At 37.8% G+C, this 15,445-nt stretch overlaps 1 protein-coding gene across 6 annotated transcripts in view; it reads right to left on the bottom strand.

Annotated features, from left to right (window-relative positions):
• Positions 1-15,445, bottom strand: part of DIP2C (disco interacting protein 2 homolog C) — a 485,782-nt gene that overhangs the window by 47,245 nt on the left and 423,092 nt on the right. For 4 of the 6 annotated variants that reach the window (XM_084620447.1, XM_084620450.1, XM_084620448.1 and 1 more), the window contains 2 exons: positions 9,096-9,125; positions 7,338-7,399 (listed from right to left, as the gene is read on the bottom strand). In XM_084620447.1, coding sequence (XP_084476573.1) covers positions 7,338-7,399; positions 9,096-9,125 — 92 coding nt within the window. The remainder of the gene's footprint in view (positions 1-7,337; positions 7,400-9,095; positions 9,126-15,445) is intronic. The other 2 variants (XM_084620449.1, XM_084620452.1) reach the window with 1 other exon arrangement.

The raw sequence follows: 15,445 nt of genomic DNA, 5'->3' as shown, positions 1-15,445 counted from the left end.
TTTTCTTTGCCTCCCATACAACAAAAAGAAACAAATTGGAGCTTTTAGAGGCAGCATGTATATGAGGCAGAAATGAAACAAGACGGCCAAAAAGGGGCCTCAGTCACATTCTACCCTGCTACTGCTGTCCTCAAACATAAAACATACCTGAAGAACTAGGGAAGTTTTGCCAATTTCTTGCTAAAGAACTAAGACCCTGGAGTGAGATCCTGTAAGATAATGGACAAAATACCTAAAACCTACCTCTTTGTGTAAGGAATCCTCAAATGCAAACTACAAACCCTCTATCATAGGTTGGTATGGAGGGACTTATGGTCTTATTTTAGATACTTCAACCAATCTTACTATCAATTCAGAATCAAGTCTCCATTGACTTTACGATGGGCTTATGTGCAGCATGATGCCACAGTGTCCTTAGAGAGCAAGTTGTGATGCTATATAATGCCAGAATGTAAAAATAAGCTAAAGCATCTGACAATACCAAAAAATAAGGACGAGGTTTATTATAGCACATTATAGCTGTCCCATATCCACATCAAAGGATATTTTTAAAAGTCCCACTTTTATTAGTCTCAGTCAATTTATTTCAAGTATTTTTGTCTATCCTTCTATGTTTTACAGAAGGGTTAGTTCTATTGTTACCACTGTTATTTCCATATTTCTAATTTTATATACTCTCCCCCAGTCTGTTCTCTATGCTCTTCCTTTATGTAATGTGGCTATAGCAAATACAGTGCCTTTGCTACAGAGCATTGCCCTGGCTAAAGTTAACACAATAATTTTTTCTGATAACACTGTAATAAAAAAGACTATTTTCTAGGTAGATGGATTAGAGATGTTCTAGAAGTTAGCAAGTAAGCTTCTTTGGTTTTGCTGTTCAGCGTTACTGTGAACAATGTACGTACAGGATGAAAATTTGAACAAAAACATGGGGAAGCAAGTTAAAGATTTGATAGTAATGACTGAAAGGTATTTTGGGGGGGGGGGTGAAGGCTTAAGTGCTTGAATATTTTAACAAGAGTCCAAAGCTTGAGCTAATTGCTTTTGACAGACAGCTTGAATTGTAAGTATTGCAAATAGATACTATATGTAACAGATCTACAGAAATAAAATCTAACACTGCAACTCCCTACTTCTATTCCTTCTGATGTGAGAAGAATATGGCATTTAAAATCTGTATCCTCATAAATTGTCTATCAAGGAGATAATGCTCTCCAGTAGATCTGCTGAAAATTTAAAAATTATTTTAACACTGCAGACACATCCAAAAAACAAAAACAAGAAACTGAGTTTGGCTGACTAATCAAGAAGTCAAAATCTACTAGAGACACTGCTTTCTATGACAGAACAAGGAGCAATGGTCTCAAGTTGCAGTGGAGGAGGTCTAGGTTGGATATGAGGAAACACTATTTCACTAGGAGGGTGGTGAAGCACTGGAAAGGGCTACCTAGGGAGGTGGTGAAATCTCCATCCTTAGAGGTTTTTAAGGCCCAGCTTGAAAAGCCCTGGCTGGGATGATTTAGTTGGGGATTGGTCCCCTTTGAGCAGGGGGTTGGACTAGAGGACCTCCTGAGGTCTCTTTCAACCCTAATATTCTATGATTCTATGAGGTTCCCTTATTTTTAATTTTAGAGACTCAATACTTTAGAATACTACAAGAAGTTGTCAATGACAGGATAATTGGACAGAGGCACTGTTGCAACGTGGTCAGCCCCTTTAAAAGCCTGTGGAGCCAGGGACGAGCAAGACTGGACTTAAGGAGAAGCCCAGCAGGCAGCTGCTAGGCATCAGCAGATCCAGCTAAGCTGCAGCTAATGATAGGCTCTGATGCCCAGCTGGAAACTATATGAGAGGGAGGGCCAGGAGAGACAAATACTGCTGGGCTTCTCCTTAGGCCAGGGCTTGCTGCTCCCCGGAGCCGCGGACCCTTAAAGGGGCAGACCTCCCTGCTACAGGCATTCTTCTTACAAAGCAACAGTCTGGTGCCTGAACAAGTGCAGTATGAAGCCAGAAGAACAGTAATTTGTTTCCAATCGAGGAATCTGAATATTTCAACGAGAGATCACGATAGTTGATCATCGTATAAGTGATGACCAGATATTTAAAGAATTCAATAAACTTAAACTCTCTCTCCCGTCTTTCATTGTATACAGCAATTCCCAAGCTTTGGATTCAGCTCCCTGCCCAGGGTTGATTGTCTCAAAGATTGCACAAGTGATGAGGAAGTGAGCTGAGCTGCTCAGCACGAGAACTAGCACACAGGACAACTTGACAAGAGAAGCGTGTATTTAATGTATTGCACTCCACATCTTTTTTTAATTTAGCCCCGAAATAGGGATTTAATATGGGACTGGGAGAAGGATAAGATTTATTAAATGGAATACTGGAATTCACAATTAGGATCAGTGAGAAGTGTGCATGCGTGTGCATGTAAGAAAAGGGAAGTAAGGATGCCCACCTTTTATTCAGCAATCATTTTATCGAAGAAAAATATGAGAGCAGTTTTTATAGTTACATTGGTTGAAAGCTTCCATTCTTGTACATATTATGACATATTATATTATTACATACTTGTACAAGTATGTACAATTCAGTGATTTGTTTGGCCAAGTTCTAGGTACAATCCGAATAAATAAGAAATGGATGTGCCTAGTAGTTTATTACAAACTTATGTAAAATTATCAGTAGACCTAAAACTATTAGGACAGACATTTTTATTTTTTTAATCCATGTGAATATAAAAAGACCTTTGTAAAAAAGTGAACTTAAATCTTCTGAATATGGGAGCGTCCACAGTTGGGGTCTAATCTTGCATTTCTTAAGCATCCAAAGATGACCACTGAAGTCAGCAACAAATCTATCTGGACAGTGAAAGTTTTGAAGGTTTTTTTACCTGTATGCTTTGGATACAAGGAATTGAATAAGGACTCCAGGTTTTCTCTTACATTTTCTGTCCTTTTCAGATAAGTGCTGAGATCAAGGTTGTGCTGGAGCTTTTCCATCTTGCACTTTGGCCAGGAAAAGGACTGTAACAAGTCCTTGTTATGTGTAGACAGAATTTAACTGCATGAGAAAATCCTGAGGTGCATGGAGAATTTTATTCTTCTAGAATATACAGGGAAGTTCATGTGTGCCAAAATTAATAGCTATTCCAAGTCTCCTCCAGACAGTTATGGCTGATTAGGAACTTTTCAACAAAACATTTTTTTTTATTTGTCAACACTGAAACTTCACAGGAAAGGGTTGGTTCTGATAAATTTCTGTATTCGGAAAAAATGAATTTTTTAAAACTTCCCTTTGATATTTTCAAGATGAAAAAAATCCATTAAAATGCTTTCTTGTTTAAAAATGTATGCTAAATATAGTAAAAAAAAAATTAAAATAAAAAGTCATAATGTCAATGTTTTGACTGGACCAAACTGAAATTTCTTTCAGATTGTTGGTTCACAAAAGTTTGAGATTGACTTTTTTGTCCAGATCGAGAACTGGAAATTTTTTTTAATATCACAAAATTTTCCCCAGGATGGGAAAACTCTTTGCTGCCCAGCTCCACTGCTAATGGGAAAGTTTTCAAATGGGAAAGTATAGTGAATTGGCAGACAACTGATCACATGGTGGATGAATTAATGGTGGATGAATTAATGATTTTAACGCTCTATTGCTATCCTCATTTTGACACAATGCATCCAAAATGCTGGTTTTGACAATCTAATTGGTTTTCTATCTATGATTTGTCTGTTAGTGAAGATGAAGACAGCTGCATACATCACCCTGCAGATAACTGAGGTCTGCTTTACTAGCTAGACATTTTCAGCCCTTTATATGCATGTATAGCAGCGATTTCATTCCTTTAACCACCCTCTTCCTTGGACCATGGATGGGGAGCACCCCTGAGCCCCTCCCCCTTGCCTGAACCCTCTGCCCCAGCCCTGATCCCACTCCACCCTCCGAACCCCTTTGTCCCAGCCCAGAGCACCCTCCCGCACCCTGAACTCCACATTTCTGGCCCCACTCCAGAGCCCGCACCCCCAGTCAGAGCCCTCACCCCAATCCCAATTTCGTGAGCATTCATATCCCCCATACAATTTCCATACCCAGACGTGGCCCTCGGGCCAAAACATTTTCCCACCCTTGTTCTAAATAGAGAAGTACAGTTGTAATCCAGCAGTACAGTCCGTTGGCAATGTTTACATCTAGTGTTTCAATTCTGGCCAATAACTACCCAAATTGCACATAGCACAGGGATTTTGCTCTAAATTACTACTCAAAGGTGGTGTTTTCATTAGTCATGCACTGTTATCCAAACATCATTACTGGCAGGGTTAGAAACAGGTATTGTTTTGTTCAAGGTTTTGTCAAATATTAATTTCTATTTAAGAATAACATGTATATGGTAGAAAGAAAAGGAGTACTTGTGGCACCTTAGAGACTAACCAATTTATTAGAGCATAAGCTTTCGTGAGCTACAGCTCACTTCCTCAGTTGCATCTGAGGAAGTGAGCAGTGAGCTGTAGCTCACGAAAGCTTATGCTCTAATAAATTGGTTAGTCTCTAAGGTGCCACAAGTACTCCTTTTCTTTTTGCGAATACAGACTAACACGGCTGTTACTCTGAAACCTATGTATATGGTAGATGAAAACTGTTACTGCACAGATAAAACCATGTTTAACAGACTTGAAGATGACATATTTAGCTGTGTTTTAGGAATAATTAGAAAGCGTATTGCCAAATTAAAAACATATAAAAAACTTTTTTTCCTTTTACACATTTTGGAAAACTTGACTTTCTCTCTGGTAAAAGGTAAGAGGTATACCCAGTTTACAGTATAATGTTCTTGGGCTATCTGAGCTAAGAACGTTTCAAAGGTGGCTTTGGACAGTCACTCTACACTCTCGCGGCTATGCACATCAGTCTTATTTTTAGGTACAGGTAAACAGCAGTGATATTCAGTTCCACTCAACTGGCTATAAAACAGTAAACATGAAGGGATTATGTCCTCCAATTTATGACCTGAATTTTAAATTCATTTGTCTAATACTTCTGAACTGCGGCTTTAATCCATCAAATTAAGAGTTATGTTAGCAAATCTAGGCCAACTCTAACAATTTCCCTTAGTGTTCTCTATAACCAGGACACCAAAAAGAAATTAATACACTGCAAACGCTGATCTTGGTAACAGCATCTATTTTTCCATGACAGGCTAAAGAAGGTGAAAGTATTTACTGTAGATACAGTGTGTAAATCAATTTTATGCAGCTTGTAAAAAGAGAATACATTTTCATACTAAGGACTACTTTACAGATTTCCTTCTTCCCCTAGGAGAAAAACTAATTCTTTCTCCCTGTGTTTACTTCTCTCTTTTCCCAATCAATGCTCCTCGCCATAGCCACAGTGTAGTGTAGGCTAAAATTATTTTCTCCCACACGAGTGACATTCTAAGTAGTGATGGAAGAGGTTAAGAAGTGAGGCAATGTCTTTGTTCCTAAGTACAGAACTGTACCACCTCCCATTGATTTAGATTAGGAAAAAGAAATTAGCTTCTCAGTAGGTCTACTTTCGTGCGTGTTATGCACATATTGCACAGAATTAATTGCTTCACAAAAAAATTGCAAGATTACAATTGCTGTATACTCTGTGGATGAATTCTGAATACTGTAGTTTCACTTGAATCTGATTAGGCATCAGTATTGTCATATGTAGTGCTGTGTCTCAGAAGAGCAGCATTGAATTAATAAGACTTGTTTGGGTAGAGAGGCAGCTGGGCACTGTTGCGTACCCTGCACTGCCAAAGAACTATTTAATGTCCCGACAACCCGGCTACATGTGCTAATGCATAATCATTTTGTGATTCATTAGGTTACTGAGGACTGCAACCTCAGAGTATTCTCAGAGAGTATATGTGAAAGATGGATGGTGTTCTTACCCAGTCCTAGGGAGAGAGCTCTCTACTACCACAATGAAAGAAAAGACTAGCTGGGTTTGTTCCCAAATACACTTTTTTCCCAGAAGCAGAACTGGTGAATAAAGCTGGTCCAAAATTTTCTATTTCAACTTTTGATGGGAAATTAGATTTTCAACAAAAAGAAATAGTCACAAAAAGTATCTGCTTTCCTCCAAAAAAAAATTGATTTCAAGTTGGAAAAGTGGGAAAAAAAAAAAGCTTCCACAATAAAAAGTCCTCCTATTTTCCCCTTTACCCCAACATAATATTTCAAATGAATTTCCAACCACCTCTGCGGGGAAAGCTTTTATGTTTCCTAGGGGTGAGTCTACAGCTGCTAAATCTCAACAGTAAGTGAAATTTTTTTGAAACAAAAGTAAAAAAATTGCTTAGCAGACACAGAGAAGACTTAGTTAGAAGTTACTGTAGAAGGAAGCCACTATAAATTGCCTAATCAGTAATTTAACCTGATTTGAAACTGCCAGTTGGAATTAATGTTTTGACTAATGTAATACAGTGAACAAGATAGGGAGACAGCACTCTTAGACCTCCTCCAGGAAAAAGATTTGTACCGGTGCAACTAGTGATTTATACATTCAAAGAGCTTTACAAACATTAACTATTTCTCAGAACACCCATGTGAAATAGCTAATTGTTATCTTCATTTTACAGCTAAATGGTTAAATGACTTGTTTAAGGTTACATAGCAAGTCAGTGGCAGAGCTAAGCTACAGACTCCAGCATAGAGAGGTATACAACCAGATAGACTAGTAAGAGTTAGCCTGGCAAAGGAGGGAACCTGCTAGCAGTCAAGAGAAACTGGACATTAGGGCAAAAGATTTAGGTCTGGTTTACATGCAGTTTTTGTCCTTTAACTGTATTGGTTTAGAAACAGATGTAATTAAAATGGGACAATCCTTCATGCAGATGCAGTAATACTAGTATAAAGGTTCATCTCGTACCACTGAGCTGAGTAAAAGTATTAAAGTTCATACAATAAATTGTTATCCAACTAGCTAGCAAACCCTCAGCTCGGTTAAAATGGCCTGATGTAAAGTGAATCAAGCCCGATGGGAGTGAAACAAAAAAAAAGCAGCACCCCTATTAGAAAGGGTTGGATTGCCAGTGTGACCTTGAACAAAACGAAAGAAGTAGAGAAGCATACAGCATTAAGTGTGTCAACATGCTGTCCACAGTATCTCGAACACCTGCGATTATACCAGCGTTTTGTTAATTCAGTCATTTCTATTTTAGGTGGCTGGTGGAAATCAGTAAGAATCTGAGGGTTACTACCACTTTCACAGCTTGACAACTGTATTGTAATACTGTTCCTGCTATGCACTTGCAAATCGGTCCAATCTGCATATTGTGAAACCAAGAAAGATGGGGTTCATACCTGTCATGTCTCAGTGCCCTCATATCAACATACACAGTGGTCGGATCTGGTCCGGATGTTCCCTGTAAAATGTAACATATTCTAGTTAGAATTTCATTTATATGAATTTATAATGATATGAAATGCAACATATTCTAACTGGAATAACTGTCAAAGTAACTTTATGGTTTAGGAATGGAAAAAATAGTCTTTTAGTTAGGCTAATCAAATAATATTTATTTAAGGTACAAATAAAACCAAACTAAAACTTGATTATAATATCTTATGTATTATATGATAATTATACTATTATAACAATCGCAATATAATAACCTCCAAATATACCTACCCTAGGATAACTGTTGCCTTGCGGCTTGTGAGAACTTCAAATGATTGTACTAATTAAATGTCAACATAAGCTTTTTTGCTTCCAAAAGGTTGACTATTCAGCACATTGATACATACAAAAATATATTAAATGTTTTTTCATATAAAGGAATGCTGAAATTGCTGCGGAGACACAGTTTAATGGTAAAAGCACGTGGTCAGGAATGTGAAACATGATTTGCAAAGAATCTTCCACACATGCAACAGAGCATATATTTAAAGCTAAAGATATTAAAAGGCAGAACACATGACATGAACTGATATGGATTGAAGATATATAAGCAATTATTCTGTTCCTTATCAGCTTTCCACTTTGTATTTTTACTGCCCATTTGGTGTCATAATATTCAGTCACTCTGGTAACAGCAGACTGTTTTTACAGTGGTTTTGTACTCTGCAATGATTTTTCCCTTATCCAAGTGCTTAAACTCATCACCATGTATAATCTGAATTTCCTATATCGAGTGATCTTTTCTTTGCTACATACTCCACTCCACAGCCAGGTGGAAAGCTAGAACAATGGAATTTTGGAAATTCTGTTCTAAGCAGCTTAATGTTTTGAACACCAAATAATAGTTACAGGAACCCTTGTATCAGTTACTTAGGTTTTCAAGGAATATCACAGACCATCGAACCACAATGTCTTCTAGCCACTTTAAGATATATAACACAATATAATTCTTAGAAATGGACATATTTAGAGCTAAGAGAATTAAAACCAATTTGCTATTTTACATTTCTACTGAAATGCTTACTGGTAGTTCCACAATTTGTTCAGCACTGAAAAATGTGATGATGTTCTACAGGTAAACAATTTCCATACCGAAAAAGGGAAAAGACGTTACTAAGAATTAATCTTTACAATACAGACACTGATCAGTAACCCACCACCAAAAGAGTCAAAGAGAAACAGCACTGCACATGCATGTTAGCCTCTTTAGCTTGTAATGATACAAAATACAAGATACAACATCCTATCTAGCCATCAAAGATGTGATTTGCCGTCTACTAATAAACTCAGCAGTGTAACAGACTAGTGCTGAGTGGAGAGCTTAGTTCAAGTAAGGATGAATGTGGAAAAAAACCTAAAAAAACTGTTACCCTTAATTTTTAAAAAAAATTGAATGTAACCAATTTGTAAAATAATGGAAACAAGTTAGTTAGAAAATTAAAGACAACCATCATGGCAATAGTTATTTTCAGTGTGAATGAAATAATTACTATAGCCAGCTAACTTTTCATGAAGCCTGCATCCAGCCAGAACTGTACTGGACTTGTTCATAATCACACACAAAGAATCTGATAATCCTCAAATCTCCAGACTCAATTTCTAGTCTGTCCCACTGTTGGAAGCTGATAGGTGGGTATTTAGGGAACGTGAAAATCCCCTACCTGCTCGGCCAGCTTCCCCAGCCTGTGAGGCTATAGCAGCAGGAATAGCAGGGATGAAGGAGAGAAGGAAAGAAAGTAACACAAGACAAAAATAATAACGACATATGGGAATGAAGGGTGGGAGAGGAAAAAAAAAAAAGAGAGGAAATGCAAAAAGCGGGGAGTAAAATAAAAAGAAAAACAATGTCAAATACAGGAATCTTACAAATTAACTATTTTACCATTAAAGGTTTTAAAAAAAAGTAAAAAATGAGGTGTCGATATTTTAGTAGAGCAACAGAAGAGACAGCAACAGACTGTTAACCTTAGACAAACAGACTTAAGTGATTTTAGGACACTACAGACAATGTTAGTAGACAATTTATGTTAAGCACGCTATCTTTCATGTGAAAGTGTAAGTAAATATAATAGACTCGCTATTTTAAATGCACATAAATTGAAACAGGGGCTACAAGTTTGCCATTACTCTAACAAATAAAGGTTGTTAGTGATTACTTTCCCCCCCTAAAAGCAGTAAGTATCTGGATTTTGGTTTTTTGGGGCAAAATTAGTTGGCAAAGGGGGAAAAAAGAATACTTACACATTTTTCACCCAGATTAACCTGCTCATAGGGTAGAATAAAATCAAGGCTTCTTGTATAGTCTGATTTCTATATGTTCAAAGCTAATTATGTAACTCGGTACTACAAAACTCCTTCATTCTTGGGCCACAAACCCTGGAATGCAGGGTGTGAAGCAGTAAAAGTCAATACTAATAAAAAGCAAATAGTTCAACATCAAGATTCAACAGTACAGTGAAGGAACAATAACAAATACAGCGACGATTATCCCTCTGTTACTAAGCCTGCTGCTTCAGACACTCTGGTGATGTAGCAACCACTGACTGTGCTGGCACGTGGAAAACCTAAACTCCGAAGGGCCGCATGGGACTGGACCTATGCTCAATGAAGTCAGACAGTTCCAGGAGCACTGGATTGTGGTGCACTGCTTTAATAACAATATTAGTGCCAATAGAACTAGGCTGTCAACTTCTTATCCTAGAGGAAATTGTCACGGCGACGGCTAAAAATTGGTATATTTTGAATGAAGGGGAAGAGGGAGCATTTTTAAATAGGACATGTTTGCATATTACACTGCTGCCTGAGAATAGCCATATAGATAATAATGTCTAGGTTTCACCGTATACTATAAAACTGCAACTCAGCATGAGACCAGCTTAAGAGCAGTAAGTCCATTACCAAACATATACACAAATGCAAAAATGTAACACTCCAATTCCAGAGTTGACTTTTAAAAATACCCTAAACTGCCCTCATAAGGTTTTTCAATATGAGCTCAATGCACAACATTTGGAATTTAATTTTCAACACTGTCCTCTAACTCTGTGGACGCATGTAAATCTGGTAGATGACTGTGCTACCTACCAACTGTGCCCAAAGAATTAGAGGCTGGGTTGAGATCTAGCTGAAACATTAACCACGTGTATACAAATTCACTTAGTGTGAAACTTTAACTCTTGATTAGAAACAATGAGATATATTTTATAGATTCTTCTGTAATAGTGTTCATACAAAGCCAGCAAGCATATCCCTTCTTGTGTCTGATGTTTAGAAGGAGAAAAAACCCCCACATGTGTAGGGATAAATCTTTCCCTCTGAGACGCATGTGCCTAACTTCTATTGAGGTCATGGACAATTGTGTATGTACAATATTGCCAACCACAAGTGTTTAAAAGTCATGAATTGGGCAACAAAAAAATCATGAGATTTTCAAAAGATAAGTGTTGAGTTCTTTTAATTTGCCTTCTGGTGTGGGCGCCTTTAGGGTAACACATTTTCAGGATGCTCGGGAACCATGAGGCGTAAAAATTTACTTTTTCACGAATATCTGAGAATCTCAAGTAAGGCTTGGTCTATGTTGAAAAGTTATACCGCCAAAGCTATGTTGATTAGGGGTATTACAATACCACACGTCTGACCAACATAGCTATGACGACAAACCTTTCAGTGTAGATACAGCTATGTCAACAGAAGAGGGCTTCTGTTGACATAGCTAATGTCATTCGGGGAGGCTGTGTTTCTACGCTGACAGAACCTCCTATATTGACTTAGGCTATGTCTATATTAGTGAGCCTAGCATAATTCCAGCAGACTGAGATTTAAGGAAGTCACTGAATATCATGACTCACCAGAAAATCTTGAGAGTTGGCAAACTATCTGAAGGATTTGTACTACATATGCAAGTACAAAATCATACATGCCAAGAATTTACTACTACTTGAAGAAATATACATAAAAATTGAATAGTCCTCTATCAGAGCAGTTCTAGTTCTCTAAAAGCAACTCCACATTATTCCTGGTGTAGGAGATCCTCAAAAGTGTGATCTTTTATTAAGGAAAAAGACACAAACAAGCATTGCCTCCTAAAAAATTTTACTAATAGAATTCTCAGTCAAAGCAATTAATATTTTGGTGTTAACTGGAGTGAAGCATCAATACACAGTTTTCCTCAACTAAAAAAAGCTACATGAAGCATTGAGTAACTTTTCTAATTATAGTGCAACAAAAATGTACTTGACCATTTTCTTTCAAGGGAGCAAATGTGGCTGAAGATATTTTCTTCTCCAGTGGAGGTTAATAACAAAGTGACTCTTTGGAAAAAGATTTTATCTCAAGGATAATTAAGCATGGGAGTTGTAATTTGAATGAATGTAATTTGAACTTCAATGCCTTTTTGTGCCACTCCTTCTCCCTGCACTAAAAACTTAATAAATTCCAAGTATTTAAATGAAAGCTAGCTTACAAAGCTAAAAATTCTGGAGGAGCACCTCTGCCTTGGTAATAGCTCATCCCTACTTTTCTAATTCTTTAGAGAATACTAAGGATATTATACATGAGAAGTAAAATATGCTATATACAATCTACTTATCTCAGAAATACCTTTGCCAAATACCTATATAACTTTTAGTCATAAGGTGCTGGATTTGCAAAGGCATTTAGGTGCCTATGATTTTCAAAAATACCTATCTGTATCTTTAGGTGCCTCAACACCTTTACAAATCTTGCCCTTAGTGACATATGGTAATTCTGTCTAAAATTAGCCACAAGGAATAAATTCAGCATCAGTGTATTAGTCTCATAGTATTCCATATGGTGCAATACTAAGATTACCATTAGTTTAGTAGTATAAAACAGTTTTGTATCAAAGGGATTATTAGGATGCCTGCCTTTTCCAAGTATATATTCATAAAATAAGATTGATAAACATGCTCCAAAATTCGTTTTTTCTTCTTTACATACCACCTCACTTTAAAGGAAAAAATAGAAGAAGCTTGTTCAAAAAATCAGAGCACTTTTTAGGTAAAATGCTTGTATCCTTCATTTGTCACTAGTCTGAAAAGAGGAAAAATTAAAGAAACTAGCAATTCCAAGATAACTAGATGAACAACTTAGAACTATTTACAGAACAGAATTGCCCTGTTGCTGAAGACTGCTTCCAGAATACAGGTGTTATTCAGTCAATGACCTCTAGCAAAAGCACACACACTGTGCATTATAAACATAGGATATGCTCAGCCCCTGAAGACCCTCTAATGAGACCCTTTGGAATAATCAATCTATAGGATCATCTGTTGATGGAATTAAAGTAAGAGAAGAATAAGAGATTGAATCCAAGTCAAATAAAAAGGTAACTCACTCTGAAGACAATCAGGATAGGCCTCTCTCTGGAGAAGGAGCAAATGGTGAGCACTAAGACCTCTTGATAAAGATAACATAGGTGCAAATTTTAGGAGGAACCTCAAATGGGCCTGACAACCAGCCTTATGGAAAGTAAGGTTTCAATGACTATATATTGATAGATGTCAATAATTCCTCCATCTTCTTTCATATAATGATTACAGGGTAGGAGGGAGGATTACACCAATTATAAGAATAAACACAAAGGAGATGCCACTGGCTCAGAAATGTACAAAAGTATTTTTTTGAAGCACAGTATTAAGACCCCAGCAAACAAGGACCACTTCCTGAACATGCTGAAGAGATGCTAACTTAAAGAACATTGCTGAGAAATTGTTAAGACCCATTCTGCTCTTCAATCTGCCATCCAGGAAACAGAATGCTCTTCAGGTCAAGATACCTGTATACTACAAATCATAGGAACTGCTACACTGAATCCGAACAGTAGTCCATCTATCCCAGAATCCAGGCTTTGACAGTCAACAGTACCAGCTGCTTTAAAGGAAGCAACCCTGCTGTAGCCAAGCATTCCAGAGGATTTTGGCATCTTTACATTTTCTATTGAAAGGCCTATTTTGCAGTTACTTTTATAAATAATGGCTCCACTATTACTTCAAAACACACTTCACATCTTCCTTGCTTAAATGCTTTAAGAGCCATTCTGCCCATAAGAGTGATTTACAGGGCAATGTTACAGGCATTAGACTACTTCGAAACAGCGACTTAAGCAGTTTTCCACTCAAAGCTATTTTAAAAAAAAAATCACATACATACTTCTAATTCCTCCTATGGATTGAGGTGCCTGCTGTTAAGCTACTCAAGCACACCCAAAGATCTCTGCCAACCTGAGTAGCCACATCTGTTCTCTCCCGGATGTTAATGGGCTGGGCGTCCCTCTTATTTTGTGCTGAAGACAGATTAAATCTGCAGTCAAAATCGTTAACAAATATTCACTTGAGGGGTGATCCCGTCTCAAGAACTGCCTATAATTTTGTGCATTCACACAACTCCCGAGGGCTGAGTTTCAGTCAGAAAGCCAACATACATACATACTCAAGTAAAAAAAGTACCCCAAATAAAATTCAGTATTGATCAGGTTCTCAAGTGATGGGATATGCCTGCCATTTCTCTGGGTTAATCTGGGCTTCCATATACATTAGGTTCAACAATATTTTTGAGGTTGACTGAAGGTCTAAACTATAGAACTGGCCAGTGTTCTCCCAACTCATTTGCTGCTTTTAGTGCCAGTATGGTCTTACTGAAGTGCCTTGGTGTTGGTGAGGCAGCCACCAACAGCATGATGTCAAACTGCCTGGGGACTAGTGCAACCCTGAAAGGGAGATCTCCATTAGTGGCAAGTGAAGCCTCCCAGCTTACAAAGGGAAGCTTGTCCTTGTTATCTACAGTGCCCTTCATGGCCTCTTCTCATATGCATCAGAGCACGGAGTGAATTCAAGCAAAGCTTTGAAAGACAGTCTCAGGGATGGAGCTTCAGGGATTGAAGGGCCACTAACCTCATGTACTTGAGAAGTTTTAGTGGATGCTTAGAGCAGTCTGTCATGACAGCAATGCCATAATTTCCCTGAGCTATGTCTCCCTCCCCAACCTTCTCCCACACAAAAGGAAATCCTGCAGCCATTTCAAAGTCAAAAGCGATGCAGGAAGCATAACTAGCAGACTGTTGTTACTAAGTGGTTAATTCATCTGATTCTCCTTTGTTTTCTTGACCAGGGAATTCTTAGGAGAACGGTTACTTTTTATGGGAAACAAGTGTTCTGGATCTACCTGCACAGTAGGTATCTATAGTACCTGCATTTTCCCTGATATGCAGCTTTTAAAGTTTGGATGTATTCACGGTGAGAGGGTAAACTGAGACCTATTTGCTAAATGGAACTAACTATCAGCTCTCCAAAAGAAAGCGGGCAGAGGATCTCTTTGATGTGAGTTTCCAAGGATGAAGTTTGGGGGTTCTTTTTTAAATGAAAATTTTGATTACTTGTTTTATTAGGTTTTTCTATCTCCCTTACAGCTACAGGTACTCGAGAGAGAGCAAGAAACAGTTTCTCCACAAGGGTACAGAACTCGTTCAACAGGAGAAACTTAAGTCAATATTTATTAAGTGAAATAGGTCATGTAGATGTCTGAGTTCACAACATTAACACGAAATGAAAAGGAGTACTAGTGGCACCTTAGAGACTAACCAATTTATTTGAGCATAAGCTTTCGTGAGCTACAGCTCACTTCATCGGATGCATACTGTGGAAAATACAAAAGATGTTTTTATACACACAGACCATGAAAAAATGGGTGTTTATCACTACAAAAGGTTCTCTCTCCCCCCACCCCACTCTCCTGTTGGTAATAGCTTATCTAAAGTGATCACTCTCCTTACAATGTGTATGATAATCTAGGTGGGCCGCTTCCAGCACAAATACAGGGTTTAACAAGAACATCTGAGGAAGAGTAACATGATACAGTTCTGTGGTGACCTAGAATCCTATTTTCGACGTCTCCGACTCAAGGAATATTTCCAACACACCTCTGAACAACATACTAATCCACAGAGACCTCCCTACCAACACTACAAAAAGAAGGATTCTAGGTGGACTCCTCC

The sequence above is a fragment of the Lepidochelys olivacea genome, assembly GCF_965140295.1.
Source record: "Lepidochelys olivacea isolate rLepOli2 genome assembly, chromosome: 2".
Classification (NCBI taxonomy): Eukaryota; Metazoa; Chordata; order Testudines; family Cheloniidae; genus Lepidochelys; species Lepidochelys olivacea.
This window is presented reverse-complemented; position numbering and strand designations above follow the sequence as displayed.